General features: G+C 41.3%; 2 protein-coding genes across 3 annotated transcripts; one reads left to right on the top strand and one right to left on the bottom strand.

Moving 5' to 3' along the window:
* Nucleotides 1-1,945: 1,945 nt before the first annotated feature.
* On the top strand, nt 1,946-10,466 carry foxo4 (forkhead box O4). Its single transcript, XM_034137231.1, has 3 exons — nt 1,946-4,011; nt 4,950-6,521; nt 7,379-10,466. Exons 1-2 carry the CDS (start codon nt 3,574-3,576, stop codon nt 6,495-6,497), a joined length of 1,986 nt encoding a protein of 661 aa, XP_033993122.1. The 5' UTR covers nt 1,946-3,573; the 3' UTR covers nt 6,498-6,521; nt 7,379-10,466.
* A 770-nt stretch (nt 10,467-11,236) lies between these two features.
* si:zfos-80g12.1 (sestrin-3) lies at nt 11,237-23,838 on the bottom strand. 2 transcript variants are annotated; one of them, XM_034137473.1, is made up of 9 exons: nt 23,642-23,838; nt 17,431-17,628; nt 17,069-17,251; nt 16,278-16,523; nt 15,872-15,986; nt 15,567-15,691; nt 14,986-15,152; nt 14,750-14,894; nt 11,237-13,085 (listed from the first exon to the last, which is right to left on the bottom strand). In XM_034137473.1, exons 1-9 carry the CDS (start codon nt 23,705-23,707, stop codon nt 12,996-12,998), a joined length of 1,335 nt encoding a protein of 444 aa, XP_033993364.1. In that variant the 5' UTR covers nt 23,708-23,838; the 3' UTR covers nt 11,237-12,995. The 2 variants fall into 2 exon arrangements, with proteins under 2 accessions (XP_033993364.1, XP_033993373.1); XM_034137482.1 differs by lacking the exon at nt 23,642-23,838 and adding an exon at nt 20,529-20,626.
* Between the last annotated feature and the right edge of the window lie 642 nt (nt 23,839-24,480).

Here is a 24,480-nt window from a genome sequence, read left to right as displayed (position 1 = left end):
GCACATGAACCTACTCCTGTGAGCCAGCCCTCATATTCCATACTGTAAACCTCCTCTGAATATTTAGCAAAAGAGTACAAAAATAGAGTAAATTGTCATTTTGTTATTGTACTTTTTTGTATATTTAAATGTATTGTAAACATTTATTTTTTGCATATCTTCTAATTGTATAATTGTTTTTAAAACTTTTAAAATAGTGATATGCCTGTTTCTGTTTCCTTTCTTTTTACAACTTAATTCCTATTATTTTGTTTATGTATGCACCATTATACACCAAAGCAAATTCCTTGTACGTGTAATCACCAATAACCCTGTTTCTGATTCTGAAGTCAAGGAGGCTATCTTCAACAAATGGCACAGACTGAGACACATGTCCTGCTGGTATAACTAACTACTGTATACTGGTTATCATTACTTTGTGGTGGGTTACAAAAAAAACATTTTACATTCAACCAATGATGAAATGTTACTAGATATGTACCAAATGACTGTACCACAGTGTGTTGATATTTCAAGTTAAAGTACTTTAACTTGATTCTTTTTATTTTTCCACTACATTTCAGAGATAAATATTGTACTTTGTTATTCAACTACATTTATCTGATAGCTTTTGTTACTTTTTTACATACAAATCAACACTTATTTCATATGATGCATGTTATAATACTATAATCTACCCAATAGTATAGATCTATGACTGTTACATTTTGTGATAAAAACTGAAAAATACAATATTCTAAAATAATACAACAATAAAAAAGGATTAATTCTGCGTAATAAATACTTTTACTTTAAACACTTTGCGAGCATGTTGATGCTTATACTTGCAATTAAGTGTTGGAAACTCTGGTATTGGATGTGAGTAATTCTACATGTATTCAACCATTAAGAAGTGTCATTACATTAAATCATTTACAATGATATCATAAAAGAAGAAACAATGCACATAACTGTACAGACATGGCTGATTGTTAAGCTATAAACTGTATCATTTGGATTTAAAGCAGAGATAAGATTGTGAAATCTGTCAAAGAAGAATCACATCTGGCAGCGTGGTAAGGCATAGCAGTCCCGCATTTCTTGCCTGTATATTAAATAGTTTTACTTAATTTGATTCATTATTCAAAATCATATTTGATTCATAATTTAAAGTAGGAATTTCAACACTAAGTTTAAATTACATTTAAGGAGGTTCCTGCATTTTTCTTTTTATACCAATCTTGTGGGTAGAGGTTCTATCAAAATGTGTATTAGTTAAAAGTCCTTTATAATTTTTTCCCGCTTTTTATCTACTTGAAAGCGTTGTTGGCTAATGTGTCTTTTTATTACTGCAAGTGCTTGTGAGCCAGAGTATCAAACATCTAACAGGGTCAGGATATTCACGAGGCAAGATTTCCTAAAACTGTGGAATCTATTTGTTTAAAAGACAACCCTCCTTCTATATTTCACAAAAGTACTAATTTGACCACTTTTGAAAATCTAACATTTCTAAAATTATTGTTAGGAATTTACTAAAGTTTTAGAGCAGACCCCCACGTTTTCATTGGTGTTGTTCAATGTAGGTTTTTTTTGTTAATTGAAATAGATTTACAATTTTATAAAGAAAGATATGCACCATCCAGTATTATTATACATTATTTGTATCATTTGTATTATTGTTAAAATATTATTTTCTGAACACAAGAGAAATTAAAATGATCAAGAGGGATACATATAGTAATAAGTATAATACAAATAAATATGTTCAAGAAACATAAATGAAAATACAACCAATATATACAAAAAATGGGAATCGGAATAAAAAATGTAAAAAAACATTGTTTTGTAGTTTTTGTTGTTGTATTTTATTAGTATCAGTACTCTAAACATCGGTAATACCTTAACTGACCGAAGTGTACCTGGGACTTAGCACACTTAACAGACTGTTACATAATGTAGTGTTAGAGCAGGTAGCCTACATGTTGCCTCATTCAGCTGCTGTTTACGCCTGTGCTGCTGTCACATGTTTGACTCCTTTTCCCAGAAACCCCCTGTGCGCAGGCGCAGAACGCTTCGCCTGACAGTGGTAAACAGACGTCAGAAGGGAGTCTTCGCCTCGAGTCAAAACAAAACAAAACAAAACAACTCAAAAAGAGACTGAAGGAGTGAATATTTGGACAGCCACGACGACAGGAAGTTTTAAAAAACTCATCGCGGATTAAAATCGGCCACTTGGTGGAAGTTATCGGGAGCTTTTCACGGACTTTTTCACGGATTGTAAACTCTGGAGTACAGCAGGAGCTTAAGCAGCTAGCGTTACGGAGGCTATCGTGCTGTTTTCAAAGTGCGGCGGGTTGGAGCCGACACACCGCCGAGGACACACAACTTCACCCAACACCCGGGAATCCGCTTTCTAGTTTGTTCTCCGGTACTTGGTGGCGGATCGACCGAGCTCCGGGCCTCGCTGGGAGGGTTTTATAGCCGCTTCTTCGAGCATCGTGTGCGGCGGCGGCAGCAGAAACATGGCAGATGGTGACATGCGCCTGGCCGCAATGTGGCGGATCGTGCAGACCTGAAGCACGGACTTTACTCGCAAACATTTCTCTCATCTTTCCACTTTTATTAACTTTATAAACACCATTTGTCAGTCACCTAAATCCCTTCCCTGTTCCCCCGCTCTAAATTTTTCTGATTTTTAGTTTTTAGCGGCTTTTACTTACAGGCCGAGGAGCTGGAGGCTGCTTTTTAAACACTTTTTTTTTACAGTTGCAAACAAACTGTTGTTAGGATGATCAGTCGTTTTTAGTTTTTACACTTAACTTTGATTTTACCGGACTGGGTTGTGAGGTTTTTTTACGTTATTTATTTGTTTGAAGTTTGTTTGGATGTTTTCTTTGGCTTGTGTAGATCACAGACATCACGTTGTTTACAAGTGGATACGGACAGGGGCTCCTGAGAAGATCCTTTGTAATCCCTGTTTGTAGTTTCATAGCTTTACAGTAAAACATATAAACCCTCCCTGTTTTGAATAAGACCATTTAAATATAAATTGATACATTTTGTACGAAATATTTCTTAATTTTTTATTTATTCAAAAAATATTGTTTAGCATTGCTAATTATATTTTTCACAACATTTACCATTTAAAAAAATATTTAAATTGTTAAATAACAGGAATGGCATTATTTTGTATCCATATACCTTTAACATTTTGGTATTCATTTGCAGGGGAACCAAAACCTCTGTAGAACCAGATGTTTTGGTGCTCACTCTGCCACTTTTGTTTTTATTTCATTCAAACAAAGGGACTCTCATCCCGGCCCTCCTTCTTTCTATATAAATCGGAAGGTTTATGATAGTTACTATTAAAGAGATTATTTGGGTTCCCTAATCTCCAATCTGAGGATTAACCGAGGCTATTGGTGTGCCCAGATTATTCCGTCTCCTCTCCAGGCCCCACAGTCTCTGGAGCATATTGTTTTTGTGTCAGTTTTTTTTACTCATCATACACTTAAAGTTTACCTTAACTTTTTAGAGTAGATGTTTTAAGTCGTGACATATTTTTTTGGTTGAGTGTAAATTCAGAGGACCACCATGGAGGACTCTTCGGTGCCACCGATTGATCCAGATTTTGAGCCGCAAAGCAGGCCCCGCTCCTGCACATGGCCCCTGCCCAGACCTGACATCTCGGCTGTCAAACCGGAGGGGGCGGATGGCTCCGAGTCCTCCGCCGGGACCCCGCCCGGGGACGAGGACAAGCCCGAGCCCCAGCAAATCACGTCCGAGCCCGAGAAGGCTTTGGAGGCGGGGGCGGAGGGAGGGGCCGCGGCCGGCGGGGGAGGAGCGACGCCCCGCAAAGGGTCCTCCCGCCGCAACGCGTGGGGGAACCAGAGCTACGCAGACCTGATCAGCCAGGCCATCGAGAACTCACCTGAGAAGAGGCTGACCCTGGCGCAGGTCTACGAGTGGATGGTGAAGACGGTGCCTTACTTCAGAGACAAAGGAGACAGCAACAGCTCGGCTGGCTGGAAGGTGAGCATGTGGGAGGTGGACATGTTTACTGCATCAAGGTGGACTGTAGAGCTTTATGTGGCACAAGTTATATATTTATAGCTTTACAATTCATGTTGCACCATAGAAACACTGGTATGCAGATAACCATCATATTACTTGGGCTGGGCAATATGGAAAACAATTTACGACAAATGGCGGAACATAATTTAATATAATTATTAATTTTGTATATGTATGAAAAAACCCTCTTTCAAAAAAAGTGTAAAACTTTATTTCTTTAGGTATTATATGTTGTCTTCTTTAATAGATGTCTTTAATTATCTCCATATATGACTGCGCAGTGTTTCCCACAGAATTCTATTTGTGGGGGCACCGCCCCCCCCCGCAAGAAAAGCCAAAGGCCCCTTAACCTATTCGGGTGGCCCACGCATCCACCCCCTCCCCTCAAATAACAAAATGCATGCGAGTTCATGGCTACTGTAGCACACAACGTTCTTGTTGCTCTGTGTTGCGTTGTTAATGAGTGAGACACACGGGGTTGAGGATCTGTGGCGTTTATTCTCCCAAAAATGTAATATACAATTTACAAAATAAAAACTAAAATAAAGAATGAATCGATGTATGGGAAACACTGACTGCGTGATGATAAACTGTCTAATTGTTCAATTTGAACAGATATAGATACTGTGCCGGCACTTTTAATGTCTTCAATCTTCTTCCTTTTTGTTTGTTTACGTTTATTTAATTGTTTTTTAGAATTTTTTTTTTTCAGCAAGGCAAATATAGTTCTGACTAATAACCCCTTGAAACAAAGCAAGTGGGGTGATCTAAACTTTGGCAGAGCCAAATAATATTTAATATTGTGATTAATCAAACAATGAAAACATGTTTAATGAAAGAAAGCCCACTGCGCATCATTTTTCATATTATTTCATGTTCTCTATCTCCTGTTTTAGAATTCAATTCGCCACAATTTATCACTCCACAACAAGTTCTTGAGGGTACACAATGAATCGACAGGAAAGAGCTCCTGGTGGATGCTCAACCCAGAAGGAGGGAAGACGGGGAAAGCCCCCCGCCGCCGCGCCGCCTCCATGGACAACAGCAGCAAACTGCTGAAGAGCCGCATGAGGGCAAAGCAGACCAAGAAGCAGGCGGGAGCCGCCGGGCTGGGGGGGGCAGGAGGGGGGCTGCAGGGCGACGGCAGCACAGGCTCCGGGGGCGCAGACAGCCCCAACTCATCCCAGCAGTTTCCCAAATGGGGGGTGAACAGCGGCAGCCCCTCGTCCCGCGGCAGCCTGGACGACTCTGACATGTGGACCACCTTCCGCCCACGCACCAGCTCCAACGCCAGCACCCTGAGTGGGCGTCTGTCCCCCATCGCTCCGGGACACGAGGACGACGACAACCTGCCGGAGGACAGCCTGCTGGGCCGATACAGCTCCAGCAGCCTGACCCCCACCCTCACCGAGACCCTCATGGAAGAGCTGGATCTGATCGACGGCCTCACATTGATGACCGGGCAGCAGGGAGGGGCCAGTCCCAGCACAGCCCCCCCGGCCCCTCCCACCCCGCTGCCCTCCGCCTCCACCCTGCTGCCCCGCGGCTCCAGCTTCTCCTCCTTCAACCAGTTGCAGCAGTCCAGCCTCCCGCCGGCCCCCCCCCCTCACAGCGGGACCCAGGCCTCTCAGTGTGGCAGCAAAGAGCCGTCATCCTTCAGCAACTCCCTCTTCAACCCCATGTCCAGCTCTGGCTCTCGTGGGGGCGGCCATTACACCAGCCATGTGCCTTCCAGCCTGGAGGCGCTGCTCACCTCCGACTCCCCCCCCCCCAGTGACGTGATGATGACCCAGGTGGACCCCCTGATGCAGAGTCCTGGAGGCATGATGGGCCTGGGCTCATCCGTGGTGGGCGTGAGGTCCAAACCCAACCAGCTGCTGTTGGGGAAAGGGCTGGAGCCCAACACGGTGGCCCCCATGGCGCTTCAGCAGATGCAGCAGCGCCACCTCCACCTCCAGCAGCAGCAGCAGCAACAGCAGCAGCAGCAGCAGCAGCAGCAGCAGCAGCAGCACCAACAACAACAACAACAACAACAACACCAGCACCACTCACAGATGGGGTTGGGGATGATCCTCTCAGGTATGTCTCAGGACCCGTCACAGCTCTCCGCCCTCAAAGCCCAGCACGCAGCCCTGCCAGCGGGGGGCTCTCACCCCGGGGCGGCCCACCCTGGCTCCAGCCTGCTGGGGATGGCTCAGTTGGGTCAGTTGGGTCAGTTTGGAGCTCCATCCTGCTTCCAGCCCGGGCAGGACCGGCTGCCCACAGACTTGGACATTGACATGTTCACCGAGAACCTGGATTGTGACGTGGACTACATCATCAACAGTGACCTCATGGACGGAGACGTCCTCGACTTCAACTTTGACCCCATCCTGCCTGGAGGCCAGGGCTACGCCGGCCCCGCCTCCACACAGGGCTCTGCTCACAGCTGGGTGCCGAGCTAAGTCCTCCGCTGTCCAGTCAGCCAGGTACGCTCATCACTCTTCCTCTATCAGTTAAACTATTGGTGAATGGGGCTGCAATTTGCTATTTTTATTATCGATTATTATTTTCTAGATCAGTCAATTCATTGTTCGGGTTATACAATTACAGAAAATAGTGTCCATACCAGTTTCTCAATTTCTAATGATATGTTTTCAGTTTAATATGATATAAAAGTGTGAAATGTCCATATTTAAAACACCTTAACCCTCAATTGGTTATCAAAACAGTTAGAGATGACTTTGTCCTCAATCGACTAACTGAGTATTCAACTGATTGTTGCAGCCCTCGTCTAGGTTAACCAAATATAATCAAATTCTAATGAATTAAAACACTTTAGAAGGTTCACTTGTTAACCTGTATCACTGTAAATTGAATATGTTTGGGCTTTGGACGGTTTGTGGCATGAAACAAGGTTCAAGGTTCTTTATTGTCAAACTGACATAGCTACAGAGTAATTATGTTGTTGAAAATCTTATGTCACAGGCTACTCCAACAATGCAACATAATAACAATACAGATAGCAAGAGCAATACAAAAAGAAAAATAGTTATAAAATAAAGTGAGCATGTGGAATAGTGCAGTACGAGTCTATATACAAGTTATTGGAATGATATATATTAGATATTAGATACATATTACTGAGTAGCAGATGAATGTTTTTGAAGTTGTTTCAGCAGTTCAATTAGACATTTATGTAGAAATGATGAGCATTTCAACACCATGTAGAGCAGTACACATGGATTACATTTACAGTGATTGAGCTGATATGACTTTAAGTACATCATAAAGATTTATTACGATATATCATCACGAAAGACCGTTTTATCCTTTTGTCTTGCAGGAACTGATCTCCAATCAATGAAACCTCAAAATCGTTCAAAACAACCGGTGCATTCCTCCTCCCTGCTGGCTGGATTTTAAAACAAGATGCTTCTCTCGGACGTAAAAGACAGAGCCCCCCCCCCCATGTCATGTGCCAAGACATGCGGAGGACAGGGAGGAGCTTCATGCTACTATGCACAATATTTCTCCCTTTTTTCAAAAAACAAACTCTTGCAACGATTTGGCTGCTAGCCGATTAACCTTTTTTTCTTCTAACCAGAACTGATGTTTTTTAAAAGACGTGTGACTTGGTGTTTTAAAGAGTGAAAAGACAAATCATGAACTCCCCTCTGCTGGGGGTTTATACTTCAGTTTTGTTACACCAGAATAGCTTTAGGGTGGATACGGTACGGGACTACTTTTGGTATTGAAGACTCAATAGACTGTTTGTTTTTTTGGAGAAATGGCCAGTTTTCCTTACTACACGAGCACGAACTGCCAGACCAAATGCTGTCGGAGGAAGAAGCCTCCTCACAGGATTGTGTTGCGAACAGACGGAAGATAAAAGACTGGGCGACTGGAGGTATAACATGTTTGATTTGACATCTCGCCCAATTGTAAACTACAATTATGTGTACGGTTTAAATTTCTCACTTTAGAGGGGAAAAAAAGAAGATACATTTTTTTTTCTCCAATGGAATTTGGTGAGCAGTTAAGAGGGTCTGTATTTGCAGTTTGGCTAGTTTGACTTCAATCCAGTGTGTTGCGGTAGATGTCAGTTAGAGGGTGTGTTTTTTTTTTATCCCTGATGTGCAGTTAAACTAACAAAATGAAGAAATGTGATTTTTGAATTTATACACGGGGCATTCAAGGGTAAATTGATTTGCCAACAAGTGATTGGTTGGCCAAGTATTATATTGTTTCAGACAGCAGTATGCCACCACTGTCAGACATCTACTTGATTATTATCTCCTCTTCCGTTCTTGTTTTCATCGAGCCTGTGCATTTTCACAGCACTTAGGTTTCCTGCGATCCAGGAACCCCAAACTAGTAGACACATTAGGTTATAACATTTCATCAAATGAGTTTAAATCCTGTAAAAAAATAAATAAAAGTACGTGTTGCACATGTACACGATGAGACGCTATGCAGATTTATGGAGAGAACTAAATGAAATCTTGAAGGAAATTAAAAAAAAATCACTTCTTGAAGGGTTTTGTTGTTTAACATTTTCCTGAAATGTTGAGACTTTAATTATTCAAGAAATTAATTCTCTGTGTGAGAAGTACACAAAAAGAATATATTTGATTATAGTTTTAATATACAATTTAGACGAGGTAATAAATGAGATATTAATACATATGAATATATTACTAATGACAAGTAATGTTTTTTTACATTGGAGGAAGCATTCTCAGATAATTTTTAACGGTAATTTTCTATACTTTTATTTTTGTAAAGAATGAGATGCATGTAGATTTTTTTACATAACCAAAGGAACACTAATATTTGCATGGCATGTAGGGAGCGCTTGGGCCTGACACAGTATCTCGTGTACATAAGCTTTGCAGAAGATGCCTGTAACATAAGAATCTGACTTGTAGAGTGAGGCAACGTGCATCGATACTTGACCATTTAAATTCCCAATGATCTGCCTCTTTGTTTTCTGCATTAATCGTGAATCCAAAAGAGAAAGAGTCCCACTTTCAACATGCCGCCGGATTCTCATCTCAAAACGAGACTGATACAACCGTTACCTCTCAGGGTCGCTCACAAGAAACACAGGAAAACAACTTTATGATCACTAAATATATAGATTAGTTTTGCTTTATGATCACGTGACCATAAAGCAAAACTAATCCATATATTTGACCCATTTGTCTCTGGCCTGGAAACCTTCACGTCTTTGTTTTCCTGGAGGATTTTCTGTCTTAAAAAGAGTTGACTTTAAATTTGACTTCCCTTTTTTTATTTAGAGAAGTGTTTTCTAGCTCTCCAGCCCTGTGTATCAGTGATAGCCGATCCCTTGGGTTTCCTTTTTTTTTTTTACTGCCAATATTTAAAACACTATAGCATGACTTTACTCAGTAGCAAGATGGACTTTATTTGTCCTCTTCCCCCCCCGTACATTTTGTGTTTGTATTTAAATACTTTTGTTCATAATTGTGATCAGAAATAACATCCCTGCAGTTTGAACTCTCATCATTTCACTGCAGGTATGTTAGCCTCTGATTTGTACAAAGCACTCTCTTTTTTTTCGTTCCACAGTTTTTTTTTTTTTAAACATTATGAACGGTGCTAGATGTCATTTGTGACGTATCCTGCAGTACGCCATGATGCAATGGGTGCATATCAGGACCTTTTGAATTCTCTGTACACAGCTCCAGGATCTGGATGTGGTGTTAGGTTAGAAGTTAGCACACGATCAAAAGTCCTTCCCCTTCCTCATTTTTTATGTTTTTCTATATAAATATGATAACCCCCTTCTCCAAACTGGTCATTAATTAGATCTGGAAACAGGAGACCAGCTTGTTCAAAGTGCATGATTTTCTTCTAAATCATAACATGTAATCATTTTTAGAAAGTTGTATAATGCAACTATTTTGCCCCCTATTTTGAATTAATGTCCATGTGTTGGAAATGTTATTAACATTTAAAGGACAGACTTGCAGCATGTAAAGGAGCGGTGGTTGGTTTGATGTCTCTAGTTTACTGTTGCCTCGTTTAAAAAAAAAAAAAAAAGGGCAGGTGTGGTGTTATTACTCCCCTTGTATCTCCCCCTCTATGTAATACTTATCTACATATTTTGTTCTTCAGTTTTTTAAGTAGCAGTTAGTCCCTTAATGTTTGTTTTGAACTTTTAAAATTGCCCCTATTTTACTCAGTATTTTAGTATTCGGCAAGGGTTTTTCTTTCATAAGGGGAGGGTGGGGTGGACATGGAATGATGAGTTGTGCATAAGCCAATTATGTTTATGATTTTTGATTAATGTTGATAGTTTTTACCCCCCCCTACCTCTTTATCTTTCTTTACACATTGTAAAGTCAGCCAGAGATGACAGTCAGTTCTGAAAAGCAGAAATAAATTCAATAAACTGTTTAACCCACTGTCTGTGTCTTTGGTTTCAAAGTTATTCACTCTTTGTTTCATTGAAGTCAGACTGTGTTCAGTTCAGCCGCCAGGGGGCGCTGCTGTCACACAGCTACTGTCAGATAAACAGTACATGTAATGTGTACCCATAAGGCTGGTTAATAAAAGCAGGGATTGAGGACTTTTTGAGAAATTACGTAAAATATTCTGTTACAAGTAAAATGTCCTGCTTCGAAAAAGGGTACTTAAGTACATTTAGTATTTAATCAGGAAAATGTAACTTTAGTATAATAAAAAAAACAAAAAAAACATTTGATTTTATAAAATGTTGGGTTGTTACACTTATAACAAAACATTTAAATTATAAACTTGTTTTTTAGTGTGTGAAGAAACTATAAAACTGAAGTGAGGTAAGTACAACATTTCCCCCTGAATTGTAATTAATCAGAAAGATTAAAGGAAAGTAAAAATACTTAACTCTCCATCATATCTTCTTGGTCATATATCAGGAGAGTAAATATATTCATGAGATTGGAAAAAGTAGTTTGAGCAGAAAAGTAAGTACATTTCCGTCTTATTTCCTTTGCTTTTGATTCAACCTCACAGGCGATCAGCAGACGGTCAGGTGGTGGAAAGATTTAGAAAACAAAAGTCTGACTTGTGGAGAGTAAGTGAGAACAAAAGGATTGCTCGATATTATTTGGTTACAGTTTAAGGTTTGTGTGATTTACCACATTATGAAAAGCATTGAGGTTTCCTGGAGACGAAAGTAAAACAGGAGACAGGATTTATTTTCATAGAGCATCTTTATAGAAAACATTTCTTCACATTTTCAAAAAACAGTTTTTTGCTTTTTCACTTGTTCTCTTTTTTTTAAGAAGTTTCTTGTTTTTTTAAAGATAATTATCCTTTATTTTTTATCTGCTCAAGTTGAACATGTTTAACATCCATCTGTGTCAAAGGCTCTTTGCTGAGTTGCTGGGGCTCCCAGGTGTCTGATAGAGGACACACACTGACAAACGCCAAGAAAAAACAGTTCCCGTTCATGCAGGGACTTTTTAAACCCGTGTTTTAAAAGGTTTCCCAGCTGCCACCAGAGCCCACATCCAGCCTCCAGTAGTCACACCCCTCCACTTCAGCAGCATCCAGCTGTATCCTGAAGGCACCTGTGTTATCAGCGCTTTGCTTGACATGCTCGATATGCACTTGTTTATTTTCTACATCCTGCAGCTACTAATTCTAAAGTCTGTCAAAACTCTACGTCTACCTGAGCTGCAGCACAACATGCAGGTCCTACCCAGAAACAAAAACTATAAAAATAAAAAAGACAGAAAACAAGATACAAGTATTTCAACGAATAGTTTGCACATTGTTCTGCTTTGCAAATTGTACCGTGGATTTCTACTTGATAATCAGCTTTGCTACAGCTCACAAAAAAAGCTTGAACACAAAGCTTTGAGCAGAACGTCTGAACTCAACTCATGACCAGTGCAGATCGACTGGGAATTTTCCATCCATCCAATCCTTCAATATGTTTCTTTAATGACCTTTGGTCTGAAATTCAGTCTCTGATTTGATCACTTCTGAAGCGCAAAAAACAATCATTTAGCAAATGGCTCAGCTTAATCCTCAATGACTTCCTAAGTTTAGTTACACGTTTCCTTATCAGGCGTAAATTATGTTTTGAAAACATTATTATCTTCAAAATCCTTCTGTGTGTCAGCGCTGACGTGAACGTAACAAGTAGAGCAATAATTCACTGTAATCTGGGGTTGAGAACAAAAGCTAATTTGAAAGTTACACGACAAACAGTCTAAAATATTTGTTACACGTCATAGTCGAGAAGAAAGGCGTCAGACACACACACCGTGCGTCTCAATGTCTACTATTACCTTGCATTATAAATATATAAAGTTTAAAAAAGTGCTTATTAAAAGAAACTATAGTGATGTGATAACTTCCAGCAGTGTCACTGTGGTGTTTGTTCTTGACCAGCATTAATACGAAATGTTAGGGAGGGCAAAACGGTCGTCCTTCACGGTCCACTCACTGTCCTCCTCCAACACTGACGAGGATTGTCAACAAAAATAACCTGGTCTCCCGTTAACATTCAACGTGTACAAAACGATATTTTTTGGGGAAAGCATAGTTAATACAAAAAGGAGACCGATCAAACTAAGGGGAGTGTTGGACGCTGTAACACTGCTACTACCGAGCAGCTTCGTACAGAATGAACACAAAACAAAAAGGTACACATTAAAACATCTCTAGGAATAATTGCACATAATGTTTGAGAGCCGAGATGTCTGATGAGAGGACTTCACAACAGGAGAATCTGCGTGAGGAGGGGGGCGTGGCACACTATGGTATAAATACATTACATCTGAGAAACAGAAAAGCACATTCATGAGACACAGCTACAAAACCATGAGCTCTGTGTCCCTAAAAGTGTCCCTCTCGTCCCACCGTCTGCTGTTGAGATTTCTTCATCCTTGCGTCTCTCTGTACCGGCGGAGAGTTATTTAGCTCGGTGCCTCTCCGAGCGCTCATGCGATCATGTACTGAGTGATGGCTCTCAGCGCGTAGAGCAGCTCCGCCTGCAGCCGGGCCTCCATGATGAGCAGGTTCACGTGTATCTGAGGGGAGGGGAGGACATGGGGTTCACTCGGAGCGCCTCACAGGGTTCAGAGTCAACAGTGAGGATTAGGACGGCACCAAATAGATAGAAGCCTATTTCCTGATATTGATATTCAGATTTAAAAGCTTTGCTGATTTGTTTTCTTTTTAATGTCTAGTCGTCCTGCTTAAAGGCAGTATTTCTGTACAGTTGCAGACACAGAAAAGACTACACTATTATTATTAATGTAATACTATGATTATAATTACATTCGAGTGGTGGCTGTGTATGATTTCCCCATCATTCCACAATCCAAACATTCACAATAACCTCTCAAATTCAAAAATTATTGAAAAAAGATGTGATCAATTCCAAAATGATCAAACATATTGTGCTTCAAATACTTTTGGGGCGTTAAAGATAGGGTAGGTAAGAATGGAGAAACCAGCTCGAGTGCGCTAGAATTTGAAACTACGCAACCGAAAAAAATCTGCCCCTCCTTCAGACTTCCTTACAGAGCCCCTCCTCCAACACACACGAACGTGCACATGACCAATGAGGGCACGAGATAAGTTTGTGCACAGATGGAAGGCTGACAGGCAGGTAGGCCATCCAGTTATTTTAGCCGGCCGGCTAAAATGATTGGTTGTGCTTTTTACAGTACTACGGCTTCCACAGATGACATTTTTTTAATGTATTTATTGTCAAAGCATTTAATATATTCATTGCTATCGGGATGTTAAGAGCATTCCATGGAATATAACAAAAAGTGTTTCTGATGTGAATTACCTACCCCACCTTTAAGGCTTTCAAAAAACAACATTTTCATTGCATTCAAAAAACCTGTTAGCTTTCCCTCAGTTAAAAGTTATATTCATAAAAGAAAGTGAAGGAAAGAAAGAAATTCAACTTCGAATTCTGATAAATCACTATTTAAATTAAGGATTTTGTATGAGGATTTTTTTTAAATGTACTTCTAGAGTAGTGACGTCACAAACAAATCAACATACAAATAATGCTTCAATAAAACACTGTCACTACCCGATTGCTCATGTGCGAGATGGTCCGCCATATTTGACAACTACATACGGCAACTCAAATAGGACACTTGACACAGTGGCGTTTGGCAAAGCAGAAAAAGAAAACAAAAAAAACCTGACAATATTAATCTGAACGAGAGAGATGAGTTATTGTGATTACAACGTGACTTCACTATTATTTAACAACTCCTTTTATTGGGTTGAGTACATTATCAGAATAAGTGAGAAATGGATTTAGCTTCTGTTAGACAGCTATCATACATACTGAAGAAATATTGAAAAAAATCGATGGCATTAATAATTTATATCTAATTACATTAACTGTGAATGTCCTTCATTTTATTTAAAATTAAATAAAATAACATAAAAGATTTTTGTATAGATATTTGAGACGTTTATGACTCGCGCATGCACAATGCAAATCGGGCAGCCGTCTAGACGTCAAATGTCCTATTTGAGTTGCCGTATGGAGTTGTCCAATATGGCGGACCATCTCGCACATGCGCAATGCGGATCGGGTAGGGATGCGGATCGGGTAGGGATGCGGATCGGGTAGGGATGCGGATCGGGTAGTGACAAACACCGATAGAGGCTTCAAATGTAGCAAAGATAGTTGGTACAGCGGTGTTAAAGGGGCTCTTACCCGCTCTGAAGGTTTGAGCGGAGCCAGACTGAGCGGACACACTGGAGTTTTGGTGGCGTCTGGAAAGCAGGCCACAGACTTGATGTACAGCCTCAGATCCCGCTCCAGCAACTGGTTCACTTCTCCATAATCATAATCATCGTACCTGTAACCAAAAACCAACATTCATTTAATCTACTAAACACAAAAGGAAAGCAGGGCTTTAGTTCGAGTCTCAAAGGGTGTTTGTGTCTCACCGTATTCCTAACACGCAGTGGATGTAGTTCCAGATGGCCCTCTTCAGGTCGGGGCTGTGCATCGAGGGGAGGGTCGTCACGCTCCTGAATCTGTCGTCCAAGAGGTAGCCGATGTCCGAGTACAACCTGTTGACTAAGGAGAAGCCGTGGTCCTCCCATGAATAGTCCTGCAGAGAAAACAACACATCAAGTCAGCAAGGTGGCGATGTTAGTTAAAGATCATCACATATTAAAGTGCGGCAGTGGTTCCCAACCCTCGTCCTCTTGTAAGCAGTTCAAATAAGACGGGTGTTTTATTTGAATAATTTAAGAAGCCTTAAAGAGGTGAGATGTGATTTAACAAAGATGGAACAAATCCCAAAAGGTAAAAGGTAAAAACAACATCATTTTGTAAAGCCATTTTTTCTCTGCTTCTCCAATCTTCTAAATCATTTTGTGATTTCTTTCCCTAAAGAACCATACAGTATGGCATCAGGATCTCAATTGGGTCTGTGGGACGAAGTCATGTGTAAAAGAAGTGGAAGGTATTTTCTGATGCCGTGGGATAACGAGCCCTAACACCCACTGTGACAGATCCTCACCTGAACTCTAAATACTTGAAAGTGGTCCTCCTCTCTGCGAGCAAACTCCTGGTAGCATAAGTCGGGGTCTGTGATGAAACGTGTCGGGTCTGCAAAGCATATCATCTCCTCCTCTTCTTCCATGTCTAAAAAAAGAGACGGTGAAAGCAACAGAGATGGAGGGGAGGCAGAGGGAGTGCGTCAATAAATGTAGATTGCTCAAGTTTCACACCATGTGACCTCAAATGTAGCGCTCGAGATAACCATCAGAAGTGAGGGGGAACATCTGAGCGGGGTTTTCTTGCCTGTGTGTTTCTGTTGGTTACCTGTTTGCTGGAGTGCTTGTGTCTGCAGCAGCCGCTCTTCTCTCTTCTCTCGCTCCTCCTGAGACTTCTGAATCTTCTCCTTCAGACACACCATGTCACAGCTGGAGTCCAGAGACTGTCCACACAAACACAGATAAGGTTTAATAAACCTTTAAGCATTTTTACAGGAAGGAACAGACAACAGGCTGAACAATGAACAATCCAATCTTACATTATAGATTCAGATGCATCTGTCATTTACACAAAGAGCTCTGTGATGCTGTATCAGATTAAAATGATCACCCTACTGTACACTTTTGTAATTATAAAAGTATCTTTTATTCATGTTTGCAAGTGGAATATTTGTACTTTGTTCTGCAATTATCAGTGATTTTCATTTTAAGAGAATACAGGTCTGATTTGTTACCCGTCTTCGAGTTATGTGTTCGGAGGGAGTGGCGAGCGTCTGAGGCACGTTGGCGTTGCCGTTGGCAGCATCGAAGGGGCAGAAGGTGGGCGGGGTGCCGTTAGGAGACTTGGAGAGAGAGGCAGGGTCTGAGTCTGTGTCACATCCAAACACAAAGCTGCAGAGGGAGTGGCAGTGAGCGAGGATCACCACGGCCTGCACCAGCTCCGCCAGAGACCAGCACTGCTCGCCTGCCTTCAGCAGCGCCTGACAGACAGAGCTCAGGGTCAGACACGGTTTATAGCTCTGTATACTCCTTAGTGTGCATCTGAGCAGGGTGATTAGTGTAAACAGAAACTGAAATGAGCGGTGTAAATATCTTAACTCAATGAAAATATATTGCCAGGCTATTTAAAAAAACAAAAGTGTAATGAGAATGAACATACATTTATTTTAGTTTAAGTTTTCTATTAAATATCAATTCCTAAAAAAGAAGACAGCAATTAATCAGACGTGACACTCCAGCAGAGGGCACTGTGCTTCACAATTAAAACCTGCTGTTTTTCACATGCAGTCTGGATTTGTAGAATTTGATAACAAGAAAATGATTTGAAGAAGTGTAATAGACAAACGTATATAAAGACTAAAACTTGCAAACGCATACTGAAAACTTTAATTCATAGGTTTATAACCTTGACCCTGAGAGCTCACTTCTGTATTGTGTATTCTGTAAGTTGTAATGGGGAATCATTTGATACTTTCTTGTTACGCTTTATTTAAAAAATGATTGTCTGCGTTTTGCTGTGCTGTACCTGGATGTGTGAGCAGGCAGTGAGCCAGGGTTGGTGGGCCAGCACTTTGTTGATGTGGTCAAGCAGACGAAGTCGAGGGGGGGCTGCCTCCAAACCCTGCAGCCACACAGGGTCCCCGCCCACCCTCAGGAACTGGGCTGAGTGCAGGTACACCAGGTAGTTGCAGTGATGTCGTGCTGCAGCCTGAAGGGCAAAGTAAGAAGAAGTTCAGACATTTCTCAAACGAGCGTGTTATTCTTTCATTTTGAATAATACTTCTATGATCCCTGCTGGAGAACAGCTTCCAAATCGACTATCGGTTTGTTTACAGTACAATGGCGAGATCCTGGGTTTGTATCAACGAGAACAGAAAGGCCACTGACCATGATGGCGATGTAATGGCGGTACGGCAGCGGCAGGGGCCCGTCCATGTGCAGGATGTAGTGCTGTGTGCGCAGGAAGCTCTCCAAGTACTGCGGGTGAGAGGCCATCTGCTGCGACACGGCGTCCACGCTGCCCCTGCTGACCAGAGCCTTCATGAACAGCAGCGACACGCGCTCCTTCTCTCCGTTCACCATCACCTACAGAGAGCAGGCAGAGAGGAGATGGTTTCTGACGGGAGAAGCACAATCTTTGTTCCGTTTGTTGTTGCAGTAAAATCGGGGGATGATTTATAGCTGTGATCATGTGTTTGATGCTGAGGCAGAAGTCATTGGACCTGAAACGAGGTACATTTATTGATTTATCTAGCAACAGAAGATGAACTGGCATACATTGTAATAATTCTAATAATTGCTTAAATCAGTATATCAGCAAAAAAAAACAAAATAAACGGATTCCAGTTGATCGGATATGGGAATGTTGAGTAATAAAACTAGATTAATTGATAAAACCTTATATGCAGCCATAAATGTCAGATAAATGTTTTCTTTGATTTTGTGTACATTGTACTCTGTGTAAAAAGTTTCCAATAAAATACTGCTTACATATAAATGGTGATAAGACGTAATAAAACAGTACCACAGGGCGGACTGTCCTTTCGGTAATTTATTAGAACTTATTTTATAGCCAAGAAAAGTTGGCTCAAGATAAAGTGCGGCTTCAGCACACCACACCGTGTGACGACGGGCACCGACTGTGCTTTGGACTGGAGTCATGTTCCACACCTTAAATCAGCTCAAGAGTGTTGAAGGAACAGCGGCCGCGATGCTGGGATACCGGCGCCGGTGGCAAGGCAGTGCATTCCTTACATTATTCTTTCTGCAACTAAAACAAGCAAACAAAGTGCTCAGCCGCCAGCTCCACAGGCACCGAGACGCCACCTTGTGTTGGCTGCAGCAGGATCTAAAGCCTCATAAACATTATTATTACTACATGTAGCTGAGCCATATGGGTATCCACATCTGTTAATTAAAAGTGGATGCAGTAGACAAACTCAATAGATGGACTGATACAACGATGAAACCAGGAAAACCTTACACCCAGGGGAAAGGGGGATTTAATGCTGGGTGGAACCGCAGAAGAAGAATCTAATGTGAAATTTGGGCTTATGAGGCCTTGAAGAGGGAAGCTCCGCAGTAGCAAAGAAGTGGATGAGGCCAAACACACAAACATAGGTGGGATTGGGCCGAGGAGCCCGAGGCCAAGAGAAACAGACCCATGAGGAGAGGGAAGCTGTCCTGCCCTCATAGGCACAGCCATTTATTTCCTCCCTCGCCATCATACAATGGCCTCTAGGAAAAGGTGTTTAGAAGCTCAGCCTTGGGCGACGACTCGGTTCGCCTGCATGTGAAACCTGAGAGCGCAGCGCTGATCAAAACCAAATGCTTCACTGCAGTTGGAATTGTACGAATGTTGGCGAGGACTTGTCACAGCACAAACTGCTGTCTAGGATTAATCCTTTCACCGACAGCTCAGTTCATGTCACGGATAGTCAGAGAAAATGTCCACGAGCGGACCATGTTACTTCATTTTAGCCAAGCACGGCTCTTTGGCATTCACCACCATGTTTATCTGGCTAGTGGCTTCATGTGGTATTTCACTTCTCTCTACAGTGGACGAGGGTTTGATCCTGCACAAGACTCCACCTCTTGACCTATTTACGCTCAGACCTAGAAACACACATTAAATAAATCTAATGATGACGTGTATTTTAGCCTCATCTCATAGTTTATATAAAATGGAGGAAAGTCAAGAGGAGGATTAAAAGGCAGCGAATGAACTGCACTAAATAAAACCTCCTTATAGTCGGACCCTGACCCACTCTGGTCTGTCAGCGGACATGAGGACAGGCTGGAGGGCAGAGTACACAGGGGCCTGCCAATCAAAGGCCTCCTGACAAGAGCACATTCACACAAGTATCTCTCTGCAAACACAAGAGCTGCTGATTAGTATTCTGGGCTGCAGAATCTACGTTACTGCTTCATCAAGCACCAACCGGCTCGGTCACTTAAAGGAAAAGGCCTTACAGAGGTCGCTGCTTTGAGGTCGACTTGTCAAGGACTTCTCATGCAGGGAGACCACTAATTCTGTCCAGCATGTCACTGTAGAATAAGCTACGATCGCAACACAAACAGATAATGACTGATCCATGTGAAACTGTTCAATCATCCGTTTAATTTGTAATAGTAAAACCACACACTCCTTAATCAGAGGTTTAAGAAATTGTGGTTCTGTAGTCAATTTATTAACCTGATTGATATTATGTTAATGAAACAAGTATCAATATTCGAGTAAAAAATTAAACAAGTTATTTTTCAGTTATTAATGAATTCACGTTACTGAAGAATGGAGACCAAGATGTACACAATGCACACAGTATTTTATAGATGAAAAATCTGCAACTACTTTTGTAACTGCCAGTATGTGATGGCAAGCTGACACTTGCACCACTATAACAGTCAGCTGATGTATAGCTGTTGAATGAACATCACTTTTTTGTAATGTACAGAATACATTTTTTTGTTGCAGTGCACAGCTGACGGTATGAATGCAAAACAATAAATGTACTCCGGGTCTCAGATTTACGACCTGTACCAGACGTCCCAAATACAACACTGGAAATATGGCGTCTGCTTATGAAAGAAAACAGACTATCAAGAAAAACTGAGTCTCTGGCAAAACCTTATCAAAGTGGGTCATCGTGAGCAACCAGGTGACGCAATGAATCTGGGCATAACACAGACTTCTACTTGCTCCAGTAGGGGCTGTGTGAGCTCTTTGTTCACAGTGTGAAGGGAAAACACAATATCTGCATAAGCTTGATTCAGAAAATGTAACTGTTGCTGTTAGAAAATGTTCAAACTGAAATGAGAGACTGGGCTGCACAGCCAGATGATAAACCCACTGCTAATTTACATACAATATGTAAACATGAGAACACAAACTCCTCATAGCCAGTGGGAAAATAAATGACTAGTTTTGTCATTCATTTGATCTTTAGCCAGTGTCAAATCTACAGAAAATAAGTGGCAAGACTTACTCATGTACAGACAGAGGAGACGGGAATTGTCCTCAACAGCATCACCCCATCAAAGAGGAAATTGGTGTTTCATGAAATTTCATAAACATGTCTGGACAAATGCGACAGAAAGTCAATTCTGAAACAGGAACTACAGTTGATGTGAGCACAGCAGGAAATAACACATCCTACAGTTTTAACTGAGTGAGCTGACAGCTTAACATGAAAGCAAAATTGAAAGTCAGCAGTCAGCAGCTCGAGACAATATACAGTAAGTTGATGATTATGCTATGTGTCATTTTTAAAAGATTCCAAGATTTTGAAACTACTGAAACCAAAACAAGAAACATCTTAAATGTCTGACCAGTAAAGCAATGAATATTTCATTGTTTCCCCACATCCATCCCAGCCCATTTATCAAAACACTTTCAAGTCAATACTTGTGATTAATACACCCTAGGGAAATAAGGTTTATACAGACATGTTTTGCAGAGATTGTGTCCAGAGACACCCATGCACTTTGCTTCGAGTTTTTTGCCTGCCCACATGATGCTGCAGACAGCCGTACTTTTGATAAGGCGATACGCTCCTTATTGTCCACCCACAGGAAAAAAACACCCGCATTAAACGAAAATAAAAAGCTGTTAGCAAGCATATTTTGGTTTCACATAGAAGCAAACAGTCTCATAGAGAAAGATATTAAGGCTTTGTGCACTGCTTACAGTACGCCCAGCAGCTAAGGATTTGGAAACAAAGCCATTTTTTTCCTAGTCAAAAACAAGCTTGGGGGTGACAAAAGCGAGAAGGCTCTGTTGATATTGAAGCCCTGCTGTATTCAAATCAAAAGATGAATTCAAACTTGTGGCCTGGTTGCAAAAGATAGAAGAAGAATTAAAAAGCTTACAGAGGGCCTGTTGTGGGAAAACATTTACAGGTGCAGATCATTTGACATTCAAAAAAAAGGTCATTTGTATATTGATCAGAGAGCAACAAGAGGCAGGGATGACATGAAAAACAGGAGTGACGTCGCTGAAGGGAGGAAAGGTAAATGCAGACAAAGAGAGGCTTTGATGGCAGGCTGACAAACAAAACAGCAGCACTGTACAGGCAGGAATATGAAGATGTCACACAATGAAGTGGAAAAATGATGCAAGCAGTCCTCTAAGGGGAATTGTGTCAGTTTGAGATGAGACGTGCATGTGTGCATGTAGTGTCTCTACAGTATGAGTGTGATTTTGGTGGGCTGCAGGAGGGGGGCTGCTGCGGATACAGGAGAAGGACATTCAATCTGCATTCCAATTGAGCCTGGAGGGGGTCCGTCCTTATCATGCGCCGGTGTTCTGGCAGCATTAACCCCCCCCCTCTTAAAAAAATTACCGGAAACACAAGCAGCCAGGGCCGGTTTTGGCCTTGCAACCTGAACTCAAGAGTGTAGCGCAAAACAAACCAGCTGCAGCCCAAAGATGTTTGGAGAGGGGAGGAGAAGAGGGGAGGGTAAGGACAGCAGATACAACACAACCAAGACAAACAAAACACTGTGCTGCAGGATGACAAAAAAAAAATAGGGAAAGCCGAGCCCATATACAGCAGATGAATTATTGGACCTGTCAGAAAACAAGGCAGGCAGGTAGAGCAAAAGGGGGGGGGGAGCAGTGACAAAAGACGGATAACAAGGTAATTCAAAAACAAGCCGAGGGCGAGCGGGTTATAAAAGCTGGTGCTCAAATGTGGTGTTGCTTAAATTGCCTGCTAAATACTTCTTTATTTTAAACAGCTTTGGGGTGCAATGTCTTTAAGGAGCTGTAGTACTGGTTATTATGGTTTGCATAAGCATAGGTCTCAACAAAAATACTGATTGTTTGCCATTTAGTTATAACAATGACGTACTCAAATGGCCTGTACAGAAAAATGCCAGCAGAAAAATGCAAGGTGAATGTCAATGAATATGAACATAACACAATGAGAAGGGTACTGAACGGAACACATATTGGACTTGAACCCAAAGTGGAGGGTTTTGAATCCCTTGTTGCTCACATTCCTCCCTGTTTTGCTCCATTTCTGGACTCTAATCTGCAGCAAACATGGCTTTTTGGACTGCACTCGGGACAGCGCCCCCCTTCTGTTGCAAAATGGAAAAACAGCCACAGAGGAGAAAAACAACTTTGATTGGCAGTCCAGTTCAGCCAGCAAAAAACAGCACAATAAAAGTCGCCAACATTTATAGCGACTTGCAGTAAAAAGGACTGAACAATCCCCATATGGCCTCATAGATTAAACGCATTTACACTGTCGGGTCACCTAGAGCATTGCTTATATATTATTTATGGTGAATAAATGTCACTGCATTACTCCACAGCCACCAAAACTGGCACACTTTTTTTCCTAAATCTTCAGATGATGTCATCGTCACCTATAGATTTCTCCTCGTACTGCAACATTCATATTTGTTACTGCATTTAAACATTAGTATTTGACTGTGAACCTTAAATATAACCATGTACTGTAAAGGAAAGCACTCAAATCACCACTGGTGAACCAACAAAGGAATAGTCTTCGTTACATGGATTGTGAAGGCATAACATCACAGTGGCTGCACAAACAGATTTTGTTCATATTAATGTCTTACGGTAGCTTGTTATACCTTGATATAGCTGACATGTAAACGGCTGGAGATGTAAAGGATTAAAGGTGTCTTGATGGTGATAAAAGGTGGCAGCTCATTACCCCGAATTAAACAATTAAAACTATTTTTGATTGTCTTTTCAGTTTGATTCAACTCTAGCATGATTGCTCTATATACCGTTAGCTAAGTTAGCTAACTAAATCAGTTTGGTAATGCTATTTTTGCTCACTAGCTAGCTTCTAGTTGACAAGTAAAAAAGTTGAGATATTTAAAACTGTTTAAAACTGCAATAGTCATATTGTCAATAAGCTGTTTCCTGTCTAAACATGTTATTTAAATTTAAAAAAAGACAACAAAGCTAAATGAAAGAGGTGGTTAAGAGACGAGTTGTTACTCTGATGTAAAATAATCCCTTTATCAAATGAATGAACGTTACCCAGGCGACACAGTTAGCCGTTAGCTTTAATTGTGCTGAAACTATTTCCAACTGCTTCGTCTCTTGTCAGCTTACCTGTTTGTGCACGCGCTGACACTGGGTTCTCAGGGGGTACTCCATTTTACTCGTACAGATGATCATTTTCCAATAAAAGTGTGCTACTGCATGGATGCGGCTCTGTCTTTTCCTTGGCGTTTTCCAAGCTATGGCTAACAAAAGGCAAGACGAGCCTGCCTGCCTGCCGCTAGTTGCAGTCAGCCCGTCGCTCTGGAGCTGAAGACTGGGACAGCAGAGCGGAGAAACCTTCCCCAGGCTGACAGCTCCGGTAACAGTGTGGCCAATCAGCGATCAGGGGGCGGGGCTACGGGCTCAGAGGCTCATATCAATGCTAATGAACATCTGCAAACAACAGCACACACAGTCCCACTTTACAACACTTTACAACACTGTCCCAACCAGTGTTGTAAAGTAACTAAGTGCATTTACTCAAGTACTGTACTTAAGTACAATTTTGAGGTACTTTACATGAGTATCTTCAACAAAAACCACCTTACTCAGGGACAGCTTTATTATCCCACAGGCCATAGGACTATAAAACTCCTGATCTTTTTCACAACTTCATACCATTCATCTGTTTGCATACAATAAGCCATATTGTATTCTACTGTACAGTATTTAATTTTACATCGTGTTTTTGGCTCATCTTGTTCTATTTTACACTTACGTATTTGTAAGAGGCCAGCAATTTCGTTTTTTTGTGTGTATTGTTACAGCCTGTTTTAAGCTCCTGTGCTGATTTACCTTAAACATACTGTACACGTGAATTAGGGGAATGTTGAATCTGGAAATGTTAAGATCTGGTCGCCCAGGGGCCTGTCTCCAGTGGTGGTGTGTCAATAAGTAGGATACATTTA

This window comes from Trematomus bernacchii, unplaced genomic scaffold (genome assembly GCF_902827165.1).
Source record: "Trematomus bernacchii unplaced genomic scaffold, fTreBer1.1, whole genome shotgun sequence".
NCBI classification, from domain to species: Eukaryota; Metazoa; Chordata; class Actinopteri; order Perciformes; family Nototheniidae; genus Trematomus; species Trematomus bernacchii.
This window is presented reverse-complemented; position numbering and strand designations above follow the sequence as displayed.

Bases quoted from the DNA above. Each gene is read 5' to 3' on its own strand.
- si:zfos-80g12.1 (XM_034137473.1), bottom strand. From the start codon at position 23,707: ATGATCATCTGTACGAGTAAAATGGAGTACCCCCTGAGAACCCAGTGT. The intron at 16,524-17,068 runs GTACAGCACAGC...TCTGTCTGTCAG, and splicing joins CTGCCTGCTCACACATCCAG to GCGCTGCTGAAGGCAGGCGA. The intron at 13,086-14,749 runs GTAAGAGCCCCT...CCCTCCCCTCAG, and splicing joins CGCTCAAACCTTCAGAGCGG to ATACACGTGAACCTGCTCAT.
- foxo4 (XM_034137231.1), top strand. From the start codon at position 3,574: ATGGAGGACTCTTCGGTGCCACCGATTGATCCAGATTTTGAGCCGCAA. The intron at 4,012-4,949 runs GTGAGCATGTGG...CTCCTGTTTTAG, and splicing joins ACAGCTCGGCTGGCTGGAAG to AATTCAATTCGCCACAATTT.